Raw genomic sequence first — 17,840 nt, 5'->3', positions numbered from 1 at the left:
AACAAAATAGCCTCAGTTCCTTTGAAAACAAATTAGTAGGCAAGCGTATAGAACATGTAAGCGTCCTTTTACTAAATATGGAAAATGTAAAAATTGAAAATATATTCTTACTTCAAATAGGCTTCATGATTTACCTAAACAATACTGTGGAACAGAAGAAACACAAACCAGGGGTCAGGACACCTTGCCTCTGCTCCCAAAGCTGCCCCAAAGTGGTTGTGTTAGCATGACACCTACTTTCCTGTCTGTGCTACTAAGTGGCAAGCTGAAAATCAAAGCCAGGTGACCTCACCCCACCCTAGTGCTCCTTCCCCTAGGCCATTCTCACCTACTGTAATTATAACCAAGATTCAAAGAGCATTTTCCTATTTGCAACGTTAATTTAGCACATGGTAGAGATACACCATAAATTTTTAAATATTCTACTGCACTAAAGAAAAACAATTTGTGTTTTAAGACCTTCAAATAATCATGCTAAAATAACTGGAAAAGCAGTGGAAAGTTCTACTCACTTTTTTGGCTGTATAGCCACCACCAACAGCAGATCCTAGTATGAGATACCGAAGTTTTAAGAGTCTTGCAGCTAATCTCGCTGGCCAAAAATTCCTGTGAGGCTGGTAGCCATATTTAATTGGAGAAAGCTTCAATTTACGTAACGGAAGGTTAGCTAAAGAGGAGAACTGATGAAATGATGTCCGGAATTGGGGTCTTTGAAGCTTTAAGGTAGGATGATGTGAATGATAAACACTTCGTGAAACCAGATGCAGTTTTTGTAGTGGTAAGCTTCCTTTGATTCCAGAGCTACGTTTCACTAAGGATTGGCAGACCTCACTGAAAAGAAAACCAAAATGGGACAAAGATCAGACTGGGTAACAATGAGAAGGAAACGACATAAAAAGAGCAGTACGCACAAGAGAAAATGCACATGGGTGCATGTGACCAAGCACACGACATCATACCATAGCTTACATTAACCACTTACTCCATTTCCAGGCACTGCTGCGGCATGTGCTACCTCATTTAATCCTGCTAAAAATCCTACGATGAAAGTATTAGTATTACCTCCATTCTACCAACAAGGAAAAGATGGCGTGCGCGCGCACACACACACACACACACCTCGTCTAAGTGCACACTTATATGAAGATTCAAACTGACGCAGTGGGACTCCAGAGCCCTCCCTCTCCTTTACTACATGCAGGCTATCCCAATCCAAGGAATTGAGATGAAAAGAAAAAAGGCACAGACTTATTTTATTAACTGCTATTCACTGTCAGTAAAAGTGAAAACAAAATGAATGCAAACCTGCTTTCAAACACAAAAATTCCAGCAGCTTAGAACAGCTATTCTTTGGTCTCTCCTCTACGTCTCATGATCCTGAGACAGCCCAGGGATGGAAATTAAGGAAAAAATCATTACCACATAAAGTACCTGGCTGAAAGTTTCTGAGTAGAGTAAGTAAGAGTAATCAAACAGCAATGAAAGAAGGTTATTAAAGGCAACGTCCTGCAGACTGAATGTTTGTGTCCCCCCAAAATTTGTATGTGGAAGCCTAATCCACAACATGAAGTATTTGGAAGTGAGGCCTTTGCGAGATAATTTGGTTTATTTGTAGTCATGGATGTGCCCATGTGTTGGGTGCCCTTATAAGGAGATGAAGAGCACAGATCTGTCATGTGAGGACACAGAAAAAAGATGCCCCCATCTAGGAACCAGGAAGTGATTCCTCAGCAGACATCAAATATGCCGGCACTTTGATCTTGGAGCTCACAGCCTCCAGAACTGTGAGAAATAAATGTTTTCCTGTTGAAGCCGCCCAGTGTTTGGTAATTTGGGGAGCAATAAGGCGATCGCGTATCAGTTGCACAGATACAAGAGAAGACACTAAAGTAAGGTGGCAGCACTAAGAAAGGAAAGGGAAAGGTAGATACCAGAATGACAGACTAGACACAGGAGACAAGGAAAAGAGTAAATAGTAATCCTAAAGTTTTAGCTGGGAGACTAAGATTATTACACTTACAGATATAAAACAATCAAGAGCCAAACCAACTGGGGGAATAGCCCACGGCTTCATAACACTTGGCTCAAACTTCTTTCGACCCTGTCCTTATAGCCAGCCACTTAGTGTTTTGAGTCAGATAAACTTTGATTCCAGTTCCAGTTTCACTGCTTACTCACGTGCAATCAAGGGCAAATTATGAATTTACCAAAGCCTCAGTTTTTTTAATCTGTTAAAACAGGATTACGTCTACATCAGAGTTATTGTCAATAATCACTAATTCAAGTATCTTCTTCTCAGACCATAATCCCCTTCACTACAACCATCTTTGGCCCTATAGGAACAGCCAGGTCATGGGTATTTCTATCTGCTCCCTAACCTATCAGTCTCCACCTTATCTATTTACCTAGTTAGCCTGGTTCATAGTCTTAAAGGCTCTTTTGCAAATACTCTAAACTCCCTTGCCCTCTGACTTTCTGTTACACTTGTTTGGCAATATGCAAACCCTGGATGAACCTTATTATCACTTTAAGCCTGTACCAAGGGAATGAAGCACTACTGAAGAAAGTCACACCCAATTGGACAGACATCTCAGCTAGGCCCTAAAAAAAGCTTGGCCATCTTACTTTTTATCAATTCATTCTTCCACTCTCTGCTAGGACTATTTCAGATGTTCCCCACCCACCTCTACCCTCCCACATCTCTCCTTGCTTCCTCCGACTCTTGGGAGAAAATGGAAGCCATCAGAGGGACACACGCTGTTGCTTACCTACCACATTGACACCCACCCTCCTCCACAAGCCCTGTAAGATTACAGTAAGGAAGTACTCTTCTGCCTTTTAAAGGCAAATCCCTGTTTCCTCTGAATTCCTCCTTTCTTTTCAGGAATCACTAGTCAAGTCTCTGTCAGTTTAAAGGAGAGAAAGACAGACCCCAGTTCCCTGCTCTAGCTCCTCTATTAAAAGCCAAACCAACCTGATTTCCATTTGTCTCACTTCAGTGAAACAGCCCTCACTGAGTGCCCTGAAGGTTTCCAGTGGGCATTTGTTTTTTCGATTCGCATTTTCTTTCTCTCAGCAATATCTGACAGCGTTGACACCCCCTCCTTGTTGGAATGCCCTCAATCTCTGCAGTCTCTAGCTTTACTCCTACTCGCTGGCCACTCCTTTTCAGGCACCTCCTCCCCAACAACCTTTTAAATGTTGGGAGTTCATCGGGCTTAGATGTAAAGTCACTTGTCTTCTCAGTCTACCCATTCTTCCCAGGCAACCTTATCCACACCCATCTCCTCAACTGCCATCTGCATATCCATGTTTCTCAAAACTTGTATGTCGAGTACAAACAGTTAAGTTCCAGATCCTTGTGTCCAACTGCCTACTGAACACCACCCCTTAGATATCAAAGGAGTACCTCAGTACTCACCTCAGTATCCCTTTCTCTCCTGGCATCGACATTCTCACTAGAGTTCCCCTGCTACAGTTCTTAGTTCCCTGCACTTTTCTTTAGGGCACATAAAATTTGTTTTACATAATAATGTAATTATTGCATTAATATTTGTCTCTACTAATAAACTATAATCTTCATAAGGCCAGGGAGGGGTCTTGTCTGTTTTGCTTACCATTGTATTTCTAAAGCCTAGCCCAATGCTTCACAAGCAGTAGACACTTAATAAATCTGCTGAATGAACATATGTTATTGGGAGAACAAAACCAAAACAAAAGGTGAAAGAACCTAGCAATGACCACACAGTAAGTGCTCAATAAATGTCATTTCAACAATAACTGCCCTAGCCTCTACTAATGTATTGATGAGTAGTCCTTTATCCCTCAAAAGTTGTTTGCTTTTTTAAAGAAAGTAGTTAATCTAAATATATATCCAAATAGATAAACTCCAGACCCAAGTAGTCATATTGCTAAGATGTTTTGGCTTTTCGTTATTTTCTTCCTTTTTTATTCCCAAACCTCTAAAATCCCTGTTTCCACAATGGTGGCAACAACAGCTGTGGGTGACACCAAGAAAAAAGAGTATTTGGTTGTCTAAATCAGGAACCACATGTAAAATGTTCTTTAATCAATCCCCTGGAAAAGCTAATTGACTCAAAACAAAATCCTAGTACTTGGGAAGGTATCCTCAAGTATTATTTCCAGAGCTTCCAATTCATGGTGGTACTCTAAAAGATCAATGCTCATACAGGAGAGACTCTTTTCCACAAAAGGGTCCTCTTGAGATATAGGTAAGAGAGTAAAAAGAGGAGAAGAAATTGAGATTTACTGAAGCACCATCTGGGGAAAGGCTGTGTCACCCTCAGTCCAGTGCAGCTGAATGTTAAAATGCGAACACTTGCCCCCAGGATGAACAATCTGCCAGGGAGGAGCTAAAGCTCATGTGTGTGGGGGGTGCAGGGCAGGGAAGGTCTGGGAAGAAAAGAAAAACAGGATACCTACAAACACAGAGAAATCAGATTGTCCCAACAGTCTGTATTCCGTGTTCGTTGACAAAGGATGCCAGAAAAAAACGTGGTAGTGCCTTTACAGTTCTGAAGGAAAAGTATTTTGAATACAGACTTCTACATTTGGCCAAAGTGAAAATCAAATGTGATGCAAAGCAAGCTCCTCTGCTGCCCCCGAAACCATCTATTCTCTCTCCTCTACCATCTCTTTTAACCTATGCATCATTTCCTAATACATAATTCTCTTTTCAACAAGTTTACACAAATATTTATTGCACCTAAATATGGGAGTATGTATTTAGAGATGTATGTCAAAAAATGTTTATGTTCCCATCTGTTTAAGAATGGGAATTCAGGGGCACCTGGGTGGCTCAGTCAGTTAAGGGTCTGACTTCAGTTCAGGTCATGACTTCACAGTTTGTGGGTTCCAGCCCCATGTCGGGCTCTGTGCTGACAGCTCGGAACCTGGAGCCTGCTTCAGATTCTGTGTCTCCCTGTCTCTCTCTGCCCCTCCCCTGTTTGCACTTGGTCTCTCTCTCAAAAATAAATAAACATAAAAATAAAAAAAAAAGAATGGAAATTTAAGTGTACTCCTTCATAACACGTATTCTTCTTTGCAGAAGAAATACAGCAAAAGACAAATTTCAGAGCTGAGGCTTCTAACTTTCCAGATCTCTACTTCTGCAGGGTAGTTAAACTGCACTATCAACATAAGACACTTTTAAGCCATGACTTTGCAGAGTCTATAGTAACTTTAGAAATAATTTACCCCAACGACATCCACAAACAAATATGTCAGTTATTAATTAGTTGTTGTTAAGGTCAATTTTTAAAGTTTTCCTACATATCTTAATTGTTCCAATGAAGTATGCTATTTTTGGCAAAGTCTTTTCTCTTTTTATTCAAATAAAATTAGATAGGTTTCTCCAGGAAATAGTGAAGAGTAGAAATAAAAAAGTAGTAAATAATCTACCGCAGTTATCAAGGGCTATGGATTTACTCAGAAACTCAAATTCCATTAAATTAGAAATAACTATTCACTTATTCTAATTGACTGTAACTGTTGTATGTCATCTGATTCTAAATATAGACTCAAATTAACCTTTATAAAACAAATGGATTCCATTCCTTATAAACACTATAAATTACCTACACTATTTAAACGTTCTGAAAAAAATTCAAGAAAGGTGTTTGGAGGCTAATTCAGGAAAACCAAGTTTTTCCAACCTTAATTGATGCATATTACTTCTTCTCAAAAGCCTGCAACAATGAGTTAAGCCTGAAAGTATCTAAGGATATTAGAACACAAATATGTGTCAAGATAAAGTCAAATTTAAATCTCTTTAAAATGCCCGTAGTAACCCACAGAAATGAAAAAACTCCTATGATTTTCTACTTAGGATTAAACGAGGCCAGGGCAAAAATAAGTGTGATTAGAAAGCTGGTGCTATATTCACCACTTCGCATCCAAAGCAAGCCTTTCTCCCTAACACTGAAAAGCTGCTATTAACAGGGTATCTCTCTAATCACCACCTCGGCCACCATTTGCGTCACTGCTTCAGATCTGACTCCAAAGCAAGTCTAGTCTGCGGACGAAGGCAAGAGGCAGAGTCCTCTTTACCCTAGCAAAAGACAGAGTACCTGCAGGAGCAAGGCACACCTGGCGTGGAGGCAGAAGAAAAAGAGTTAAGAGGGACACGGCAAGGGGAGGGAGAGAGCAGAAACAAGAAGCAACCAGAGACAGAGATAACAGCGAGGGCAGAAAGGTGAAAGAGGACAGGGACAGAAGGACAACAGAGAAGGCCAAGACTGAAAGGAGCCCAGAATCTTCTGGCGGCACAGAAAACAGGCACAAGGGCCGGTACTGCAGCCGGGACTTCAGGTAAGCCCAGTCAGGACTCCTGTAACTACGGGTCCTCAAAAATATCCCGGAATCCTCCAACCGCCCTCCGCCTGGCCTGAGAGTTAGGTGCACATTCTGGAGGTAGTGATGGGATAACCCGGTTTTCCGGAGGCCCCCCAAATAACGGGGCCAGGTCTGAGCCCGCACTTACCAGGCCACGGCGGCTCGGCGTAGTCGCCACATCCCGCCGGCGAGGAGGTCACACGGGCGCCGAGAGGGCCACGCCGGAGCCCCGGTGTCAGCCCCAGTCCGGCCCCTGCTCCAGGAGTGACCCAGGAAGAGGCCCTCGGCAACAAGGGCACAGAGCAGCTACTGCGGCCCTCCCAATGGCGCATGGACTTCCGCGAGAGCCCGCCCGGCACCCGTACTCTGTCCGTCAGGAAAATAAGCACCACCCCCGCCACGCTTCCTAGGAGGGCAGCACAAACGGTCCGTGGAGGATTAGTGCCTGCGCTCAGAGCCTCCAGAGGAGACAGCCGCATTCCGCCTCCCACCACCCCTTCCCTCCTTCTTTGTTTCCGGGTTGGAGTTACGAAATTGAGTTTCCCAGGTCAAAGATTTGGAGAGGTGAGGGGTTGAGAGTTGGGCAGGGACTGACAGGGTGCCGGGCGAGGAAACCGGATTGATAAATTCTCTCTGGGTGGCTGCCAATTTAAGAAAATATAGGTATTTACGGAGCTTGGAGGAGCCTAGCGAGTACAAAATGAATACAGTAATAGTGTAATAGAATAATGAAAACCAACGGTTGCCCCACTCTTTTGTTCGGTGTCTTTTTTTATAAAACACTCTCAGAACAATCTTGGGAGGCAAGAGGAGTCATGGACTGATTAAGTGCTTTAGAATCTCTGAAGGTCGGATCTGAGAAGGGCTTCGATGAATTAGACCAGCTGTGGGTTTGCAATAAGCTTGAGCAGTTTATAAAGGCATCACAAATGATGTTGTTTGTTTACTCTTTAACTGGCTTTCGTCTGACTTTAACTCATTTGTTGAAATGGCTTGCGTAAAGGCTTCCAACAATTCCATATTGTCAGTGGACACTGGACTTCTCAGCATTCAGCTCAGAAGCCTGGGTGCTCAGCGCTCTCCTTCTTTGTTGGCTTCCCTCTCCTGGTTTTCAGGACATAACATTCTCCTTTTCTGCTCCCCATTCTCCTTTGCTGGCTCCTCTCCCAAAAACTCTCCGTGTAAGAGGGTCCCAGATTTCTGAGATCCTGGTCCCTTTCCTTCTCTATCTTCATTTTCTCCCTAAGTAATCGAATCAATTCTAGGACTTTAAATACGTTTTCCCCTTACTACTCTTGTCATTTTATGAGGAAACTGGGGCCCATAAAAGGGATGTGACCTGTGAAACGTAATGAAGTTATTTAGTGACAAAACCAGGACTAAAATCAAAGGGCCCCCTCTTCACTTCAAGGGCACCCCCCCATACACAAAATATTGAAAAATTCCTTTTTCCTTAGTCATCAGAATCCTAAGTCAGTATCCATCCATTCACAACAAAGCCAAGTAGTAGACCTAGCCATTAGCAGTAAACTTCCCAAATGCAGGACTCCAGGATTTTCTTTATTATATTTATTGTGGTAACTGTTTTAGTGACAGGTACAGAAAGGAACTTGCTATACTGACCTACGCAAACTGTAGCTTTTTCCGGGATTGTAGAGTTGTGCAAAAATTCCTGTGTTACTGTTGCTTCCTAGTTGTTTTAGAAAAAAATAAGAGAAACCAAACAGTGGTAACCTCTTTCATGTATGGGTTATCTTTACATTTCACAAGGCCCTTTTTTTTCAGTTCTACTTCTAGGCATTTATCCCACTGAATCATTCCCACATGTGCAGAGACATACATGTGATGTTTATGTTTGCCTTGCATGTAATAACGAAAGGTTGGAGGGGGCGCCTGGGTGGCTTAGTCAGTTGAGCGACTGAATTCAGCTCAGGTCATGGTCTTGCAGTTTGTGAGTTCGAGCCCCGCGTCAGGCTCTGTGCTAACAAGCAGCTCAGAGCCTGGAGCCTGCTTCTGATTCTGTATCTCTCTCTCTCTCTCTCTCTCTCTCTCTCTCTCTCTCTCTCTCCCCCCTCTCCCCCCTCTCTCTCCCTCTCCCCTGCTCATGCTCTGTCTCTCAAAAATAAATAAATGTTAAAAAAAATAAAAAATAAATGAAAGGTTGGAATCAACATTGTTAAAAGATAAATTGAGGCATCTTAAAAATTGTAAGAGGTTATTTGATCAAAAATTGATTTGAATTCAGCAGTGCCGAGCCAGAAGTGGTTAGGAATGCTGCATCAACAGGAGTCAGTGGCAAGACTGACTATATCAAGAAGAAAGGGAAGCAAAACAAGGAAATTATTTGATTGGCTTTAGCTTTATGTGGTTGCCTTATTTGGGAAAGCCTCGTTGGCTGTGATTGGTTGCCTTAGGTATGCTTTCTTAACCTTAATGTATTTATAGGCTTTAGGTTTTGGTTTGCTTAGTAGGCTGCCAAGGCGTTAGAACCAAATTGGTCTATATATTCAACCCATTCTCAACATAATTTCAGCAGGCACATATTGTAGAAATTAACAAACTATTCTCAAACAAGGAACAAAACTAGAGTATTTACAACTATTTGACTTCAAGGCTTACTATTATAATCAAGACAGTATAGTATTGGGATAAGAAGAAACAGATCAAGGGACCAAAATAGAGGGTTCAGAAATAGACCTCCATTTGTACAGTCAATTGTTTTTTGACAAAAGCACCAAAGCAATTCAATAAAGATGGAAGTTGTTTCAATAAATGATGCTAGAACAATTGGATATCTATGTGGAAAAGAATATACCCTACACATGCTATACATAAAATTTAATATAAATTTATATCATATTCAAAAACTAGTATATACACAAAAGTTGTGTACGCTGGGACATATCCCTAAGTGTAAAAATAAAAAGCTCTAAAGCTTTTGAAGAAAATAAAAAATATCCTTGCAACTTGGGAGTAGACAAAGATTTCTTACGTCACAGAAAGTAATACCACAAAATAATAAAATTAATAAATTTGGACTTCATCAAACTAAAGTACTTCTGCTAATGAACTAACACCACTGATATAATTTAACAGACAAGCATCACATTGGGAGAAAACATTTTTTAAATATATATCTGACAAAGTATACATATCCAGAATATATAAGAAATTTTTGGAGCACCTGGGTGGCTCAGTCGTTTAAGCATCTGACTCTAGGCCAGGTCATGATCTTGCAGTCTGTTAGTTTGAGCCCCGCCTCGGGTTCTGTGCTGACAGTCAGCTTGGAGCCTGCTTCAGATTCTGTGTGTCTCTCTCTCTGCCCCTCCCCTGCTCTCTCTCTCTCTTTCTCTCTCAAAAATAAGTAAATGTTTAAAAAAATGAAAAAAATCTCACAACTCAGTAATAGGATAAACAACCTGCTATCATTTGAATGTTTGTATCATCCCCCTACCCCTGCCAAATTCCTATGTTGAAATCCTAATGTCCATAATGTGTTGGAATTAGTGACCTTTGGGAGGCCTTAAATTATGTGAGTGGAGCCCTCATGAATGAGATTAGCAACCTAAAGGAGACCCCATATGGCTTTCTAACTTCTCCACCATGTGAAGTTCCAGCAAAAAAAAATTTATGAACCAGAAAGAAGCTCTCACTGACCAGAACAAGACCATTGTATATATATATATATATATATATATATATATATATATATATACACACACACACATATATGTGTATACATATATATACGTATATACATATACATATGTATATATGTATATGTATATATATATGTATGTATATATATATGTATATATGTATATATATATATAATCTCCAACCTCCACACCAGGTGTATGTGTATATATATATACCTCTGTATCTTCTTTTGTATAGTGCTTGCTTCAATTTTTAACTGGATTATGTCTTAGTCCATTTGTGCTGCTATAACAAAATACCATAAACTGGGTAGCTTATAAAGAACAGAAATTTCTCACAGTTCTGCAGGTTGGGAAGTCCAAGATCAAGGTGCCAATTACATATATATAACATATATATATATATATATATATATATATATATAATTTTATACATACATATAATCTCCAATGAACATATACAGTGTTCAATGTTATTAGTCATCTGGGAAATGCAAATTAAAACCACAATGAGATACCACTGTATCTTCACTAAAACTGCTAAAATTAAAAAGACTTTAGGCGAGGATGTGAGCCAGCCAGAACTCTCAGGCACTGCTGATGGAAATGTAAGATGGTATGAGCACTTTGGAAGAATGTTTGGCAGTTTCTTACAAAGTTAAACATACAGCTCCCCTTTTGTCTAGCAATTCCAGTCTTAAAATTTATCTAAGAGACATAAAACACAGGTGCACAAATAAGATTGTATAAAAATGTTTATAGCAGCTTTGTTCACAATAGCCAAGAACTAGAACCAAACCAAATGTGCATCAACAAAAAATAGATAAACAAACTTATACAAGGAAATACTACTCAACCCAAACAGGGAAGAGCTACTGGATTTGTAACGACATGAATGAGTCTAACAGACATGTTGAAATCAAAAGAGGATGTTCCATTTATGGGAAAATGGATGTTGGAAGTGGGAAAGCAACATTGGGAAACTTTTTAGGAATATAGAGATAGATGTTCATATGCTAGGGGTCTGAATGGCTTGTATGTATCTGTTTATCATAATGTACAGCTGGGGCATCTGGTGGCTCAGTCAGTTGAGCACCCGACTTCGGCTTAGCTTATGATTTCACAGTTCATGGGTTCGAGCCCCTGACATCACTGCTGTCAGCGCAGAGTCTGCTTTGGATCCTGTGTCCCTTTCTCTCTGCTCCTCCCTCTCTCTCTGCTCCTCCCCCACTTGTGCTCACTCTCTCTTTCTTGAAAATAAATAAACATTTTAAAAATGTACAGCTAGGATTTGTGCATTCCAAGTTTCAAGTATGTGTACATGCATTTTATATACATCTCTAAGTTGATTGACTGGGGAGGGTTGAAGTAGGTGGAAATTAGATGGGACAAGAGTGATCAAATGTGGATAATTATGGGAGCCGGATGGTAGGTCCACGAGGGCTCCTCGTACTTGTCTGTTCACCTTGTACGTATTAGAAAGTTTTCATCAAAATAGCTGTAAAATGTATCACATACTTCTTGTCAAAATGATTCAGGAAGGAAATAAAATGCATTTCACTTTCTTGTTTCATGGGTGTGAGAGGGAAGAGCAAAGGAGGAGTATGGAAGGCAGGCTGTGTGCTATGTAGAATTTATTCCAGCTGTCTGTGTTTCCTAAAACAAAACAAACTTATTTTCTTCCTGTTCTAGAGGTCAGAAATAAGATATGGTTTCACTGAGCTAAAAGCACAATGTCCACAGTGCTGCTGCTTTTTTTGGGAGCTCTCAGGGAGAAGTTGTTTTTTGTTTGTTGGTTGGTTGGTTTGTTTGTTTGTTTTGCCTTTTCCAGCTTTTAGAGGCTGTCCACATTCCTTGGCTTCTGGTGCACTTCCATCTTCAAAGCTAGCAATAGTTGGTTAAATCTTTGGAACATCATATCCCTTTGACACTTACTCTCCTACCTCTCTCTTCCACATTTAGGGACGCTTGTGGTTTCATTGGGCCCATCCAGATAATCTGGGATGATCTTTCTATTGTATTTTATTTATTTTTTAAAGTTTATTTCTTTTTGAGAGATAGAGATGGCATGAGTGGGGCACGGGCAGAGAGAAGGAGAGAGAGCATTCCAAGCAGGCTCCACACTGTCAACACAGAACCCAATGCGGGGCTTGAACCCACGAAACTGTGAGATCAGGACCTGAGCCAAAACCAAGAGCCAGACGCTTAACCGACTGAGCCACTCAGTTGCCCCCAGTCTTCCTGTTTTAAAGTGAACTGGTTAGCGACCTTAATTCCATCTGAATTCTTTTTTTTCTTTATAATTTTTTTTTTTTAGCGTTTATTTATTTTTGAGACAGAGAGAAACAGAGCATGAATGGGGAAGGGTCAGAGAGAGAGGGAGACACAGTATCTGAAACAGGCTCCAGGCTCCAAGCTGTCAGCACAGAGCCCAACACGGGGCTCGAACTCATGGACCGTGATATCATGACCTGAGCCGAAGTCGGACACTCAACCAACTGAGCCATCCAGGCACCCCCCATCTGAATTCTTAATTCTCCTTTGCCATATTCACAGGTTCCAAGGATTCAGATGCAGACTTCTTTGTGGGAGGCTTTATTCTGCCTACCTCACAGCTCCATTTAAATTCTTTTGACCAATCTCTCTCTCTGATACTAAGGAGTGTGTGTATGCGTGTTGTTGGTGTGTGTGAGTGTGAGTTATCCAGTTTATGCAGCTCAGCCACATCAGAAATAGCTGTAGTTTCAAAATTGTACTTCTCTAATGTTCGTTCTTCATATTCATCATTTTCTTTGTTTTAATGACTTTTATACCTTTGTCCTTTCTAAGAAGAAATCTCAAGTCTGCACTACATGTCACAAATTTCATTTGCTGCAGTGGCACTTATGCCTTCTAAGTAATTTCTAAAGTTATTTCTGCATTGTAAACCTTGAAATATTTCCTCTCACTTATCTTTATTGCTTTCTGTGCCTATATCTTAGAGGCCAAGATTTGTCATCATATTAAAGATACAAAATTATTGTCTAAAATTTTTCCTGTCCCTATAGTGAACAAACTCCTAGACAATAAATTCATGGATGTGATCTTCCTCTGGATCTTTCTATTATAATGACTGCTATGATGACTATTACCCAGCAGACACCCATTTAATGTGCTAGACACTAGGCTGCCATTTACCTATAACATATCCTTCCGGTTTTCACAGGCTTCATCTTTTCTTTTTCTTCCCTGTTCTTCTAAGGTCAAGGGGTTTACTTTGTTTTATGTAGCAAAGGAAGTATTGACTAATGACTATAATCTTCAATTCTGCTGTGTAGGTCTTATGCTTAGTGGTTATCGCTCTGTGAATCTGGCTAGAGGTTTTTGTCATATTTTTGTTGAGTTTTCACAAGTATTTTAATTATTAGGGAAAAAAACTGCACCAAGGACTACTAAAATACCTTATTGGCTAAGAAAGTATGGCTCCATTGTGGATACTCAAACTGAAGACATGCCTCAGCCCTACACACTCCTGAGGTGAGGCAAAGTTTTAAATTGAATTTATGTTGTTTTTCCAGACTTCTCTTTTCCTTCCACCATTGAAAGAGTAGACAGCTTTTGTAATTTCTTTACATCAGGGAGGTTAGCAGGAAGGTAGTGTGGGGGAATTCAAAGGCTGTTTTGCTGAAAGCTTTCTATGAAAGCTTAAGCCTGTGTTGGAATTTTGCTAGGAGCCTAGGAGTAGAGAGAGGGCCTTGAAGAAGCAAAAGTTGGAGGGTAGAGATTCCTAGAGGACAGAAAGAGGAGAATGTTCTCCCCTAATTACCCTCCCTGTACATGGAAGAGATTAAGACCTCTGAGTGTTCACAGCCCCCCAGAAGATTTCACCTAAGCATGATCAGAAACCGCAGATCCATCAGATTCAAAAGGATCATGAAGACTAGGAATCTGGGGGGACTCCAGAGGTTACCTATGACCACTAATTAGAAAAAGAACTATTTTCTATGCACATGGTTATCTATGACCAGTATATCCATGTGGTGGAAATATCGTATGATAGTGTGCTGCATATCTCTTTCCAACCCTGCATTCATTGACATTAGTTATTGTGGCAGTATTTACACCATAGAAGAGGTCAGCAAACGCTACCAATTAGGGCTTCATTTATTATTTTGCTGATTGTTTAAGCTTAAGAAAGTTATGAAAAAACAGTAATACTATGGGTTAAATTTAAAATTTTTTTTTAACGTTTATTCATTTTTGAGAGACAGAGAGAGACAGAACATGAGCGGGCAAGGGGCAGAGAGAGGGAGACACAGAATCCGAAGCAGGCTCCAGACTCTGAGCTGTCAGCACAGAGCCCACGCAGGGCTCAAACTCACGAACTGCGAGGTCATGACCTGAGCTGAAGTCGGACACTCAACTGACTGAGCCACCCAGGCACCCCTACTATGGGTTACATTTAGAAGTGTGTTGTATCTGTGGCTATTTCATTGTGAAGAGCACAGAAAACTGAGGAAATATCCTTCCAGTATTTAAAACATTTTAACTGATTCAGTAAAGAAGTCATGTACATTATCATGAATTATTTAAGTGCTCACATATGCCTTTGTTGTTTCATTTTCCTCTTATTAATGTGTAGGCAAATAGCAACCAATATTCATGTCAGATTTCAACTCATAGGTCAATGATGTGAGCAACTTCTTTGCTGAGTAGATAGCAATCAAAATAATCAAGCATTTATTCCTAGTCAAACGTATCGTAAACTTGCATAAATATGCGTAATTTTTTTGTGAAGCTAATTAAACATTTAGTAGCATACCACTGGTATGCATATGCATGCTTAAGCAGTACACCGGTTGTTTTCTTCAATCTGTTTCCATCTTTCCATCACTGAAAACTTTTGCCATTTAGTTTTTAATTTGTTTTGAAGTTTCCTATGTCTCTGACCACTTATATGCCATCTCATTTTTGGGGGCCACTGCCATAACCAGAGCCTGTAGAAGTATTGCTCTCTTCCACTCCCCGGGTTCTGAGGCTTTCTCCCTCCTGCTTGGAGGTGTTTTTGATCCCCCTTTGGAACATTTGCTTTTTGCTTCCTTTTTAGACTAAAAATATATCCTCTACTTCCACCATGTTCCCAAACTTAGCCTGTGTGAGAAATAAAATACATCTTAGGCCCTTAAGTAATTTTGCATGGCAATCCATTCTAGGAGTACCTGTACAAACTCCTCCCCAGCTTGCTAGTGCCTTCCTCAGCTAGAGTAGACTGAACCGTGTGCCTCGCACAGGGATCAGATCCCACATCCTTGCTGTTCATTGTTGCAAGCTGTTGATAGCCGCCTTACTTTCTCATACTTTGAGTGGTCCTTCCTTTGCAGTGGGGAGGGCCAAGGTGAGCAGTTGAGGCAGTAGCTTGCCACAAGTGCTCTAATCGTAATGTAACTCACAAACACCATCAGGAAAGTGAGCTGTACCATCTCCTGGTCTGGAGACCTGCCTACACCGTGATGGTGCCAGCATTTAGAAAAGGCAAAATGATTCATTCACCTGTTTATTCCAGTTAGGAGCAATGACAGGAGTGCGTAACACCCAAGGAGTTCTTAACAAGCAGGACTGGATTTATGTCTTTACAGAAAACAAATAGAAATTAGAACTCCTTCCTTTGCTTCCTTTGTTTGCTGTTTTGTTTCTTCCTTGGGGATGTGTGAGATTTAGAGAAGCAGAAGGGTGGGGGGAAGAAATGCTGCAAGGATGTGTGTGGTGAACTTGGGGTTCAATGACTATTTTAGGCTTGTACTTCCACATGATTCTATTACCATGACATCATAATATGTGCTAATGTGTCTATTCCATTCTAGAAAAAGCTAGTATATGTAAGGCATTTAGAGCTGTGCAAGGTATATAGTAAGCACTTGCTAATTGTATTAGTTGAAGTAGGATGGGCTATTTTGCTTTAGAAAATAGACTTCCAAATCTCAAGGACTTAATCCCATACAGAGCTATTTCCTTCTCACATAGCAGTCTGATGTATAATGGGGGGAGGGGAGCTTTCTTGAAGGCTAGAGACTCAGACCTGCAGCTTGCTTCCTGCTTGAACCTATACCATCTGAAACATATAGCCTTCAAGGTCACTTTGGAGGGCCCAGAGTGTTGTCTGGGATAATTGCTAAGGACTAAAATAGAAATAACGTGAAAGCGACCACTCTGAGAGTGGGCAATAGGTCAAAGATTACTTCTGCCTACATTCGATTGGCCAGAACCTAGTCATATGGCCCACTTAACCACAAGGAAAGCTGGGAACCACAGAGGAGCACATGGAGAACTGTGCAGACTGCCTACTTTTGCCATTATGAGCATTAGCTATAACAACAACACCAATAATAGTAATCTTATTATTCTCCAATGATAGCATTATTATTCTCCAAGAATGGAGTATTTTCTTCTGGTTATGTTTGCTATCTATATTTCTATTGAACTCAGAGTTTTAGATTACTTTGTAACTTATGCCATCTGTTTCTAAAATACCATGAAACTTATCTTTATTTTGTCCATAATGGGAGAGTAACCTAATTTTATTTTATTCTCCATATCAGGAGAGCCACCTTACTGACAGCAGTTGAATTTCCTAGAAACCAACTAAACAAGGGCTCAGAGTTAAAATTCAGTCAATATAAAGAAATGAAGTATTTATCACACACCTGAGTATGCAGTCTGAGACTGATTCCTACCCCCTCAAAATATACACTCTATGCAGAGATACTGAAAGAGATTGAAGTAATCTCAACTTTTAGGACCATTCCATGAGCCTGTTAATGAGGTCTGGCCATTTTAAGAGCACTGAAAAAAAAAAAAAAAAGGTTCTTGTGAGCTACAGCCTTCCATATGTTAGGTTGCAGCTTAGAGATCTGGTGGAAAAAGGGTTGCACTTGGTAATCTTATGTATCAACCAAAAAGCATGAGAAAGACTGTATTCTAGTCCTCACCCTCTGGTTCTTTTAGGACACTGAGTTTAAGGCTTCCAGTTCTGCCAATGGTCAGTGCAGACAATGTCATTTCCATTTTGTATTTTTATGAGTTCAGAGAAATATATTAATTTTCTCAAGGTCACAAGGTAAATTGGAAGTGTATGGTATATTTAGGGCTCAATATGCAAACCATTTGTCTGGGAGAATAATGGGACAGAAAACTGGAAAATAGGTTCAGAGCAGATCATAGAGTGGTTTGAAGATGTCCACTTATGTTTTGGATATTTTTCTTTTGGCAAAAGGACTTATGTGCAATTTCCTTGCAAGGAAGCACCATGATTCAGATGGTGCTTTATGGAGATGAATCTACCAGTGGGAGAAGGGTTGGTTAAAGGTAGGAAGCAAAAAACAGAGAGCCTACTTAGGAGGAAATAGTAATTATCCCAATGTGGTCTGACTCAGATAATGGTTATAGGGTCAAAGATGGAAATTAAAATTTAAGCCTAAGTGCAGCATTTTCATTTTCTATTTAAGGCTGAAAGATGTTTATATGCTTTTAAAATGAACTTTTTTGATGTCATGTTTCTCTTTCTTTTCCTCTTATTTTTTTTTAAAGATTTTCCCCCTATTTAATCTGCTGTGTTTCATCCCACTGAATTCTCAGCCCACATAAGATCGTTTAAGTAGCACTTCATTAAGAATGATAAAGACATTGGGAGAAGCCAGGATGCTTTCAACCAACATTTCCATCATCTATCATCTGGCTTGTTAAGTAGCACTTCCAATGTGAGGCATCAGGGTGTTCTTCAACTTCAACAAAGAATGATCTCTGGGCGGGAGCCCTGGTGTATCACATCCAGTGCTGTCTCCTTACTAACCT

General features: G+C 40.4%; 1 protein-coding gene across 4 annotated transcripts in view; it reads right to left on the bottom strand.

Annotated features, from left to right (window-relative positions):
* Positions 1-6,676, bottom strand: part of OPA1 (OPA1 mitochondrial dynamin like GTPase) — an 85,257-nt gene extending 78,581 nt beyond the window's left edge. For 2 of the 4 annotated variants that reach the window (XM_047098545.1, XM_047098544.1), the window contains exons 1-2: positions 6,503-6,675; positions 513-831 (exon numbers count right to left, since the gene is read on the bottom strand). In XM_047098545.1, coding sequence (XP_046954501.1) covers positions 513-831; positions 6,503-6,534 — 351 coding nt within the window. In that variant the 5' untranslated portion in view covers positions 6,535-6,675. Of the gene's footprint in view, positions 1-512; positions 832-6,502 lie in introns of all 4 variants that reach the window. The other 2 variants (XM_047098543.1, XM_047098546.1) reach the window with 2 other exon arrangements.
* Between the last annotated feature and the right edge of the window lie 11,164 nt (positions 6,677-17,840).

Source organism: Lynx rufus, unplaced genomic scaffold, assembly GCF_022079265.1.
Source record: "Lynx rufus isolate CCGP_SWC_20201006 ecotype Redwood Valley unplaced genomic scaffold, mLynRuf1.p SCAF_5, whole genome shotgun sequence".
NCBI classification, from domain to species: domain Eukaryota; kingdom Metazoa; phylum Chordata; class Mammalia; order Carnivora; family Felidae; genus Lynx; species Lynx rufus.
Note: the sequence above shows the minus strand (reverse complement) of the source record. Positions and strands in the feature narration are given on the sequence as shown.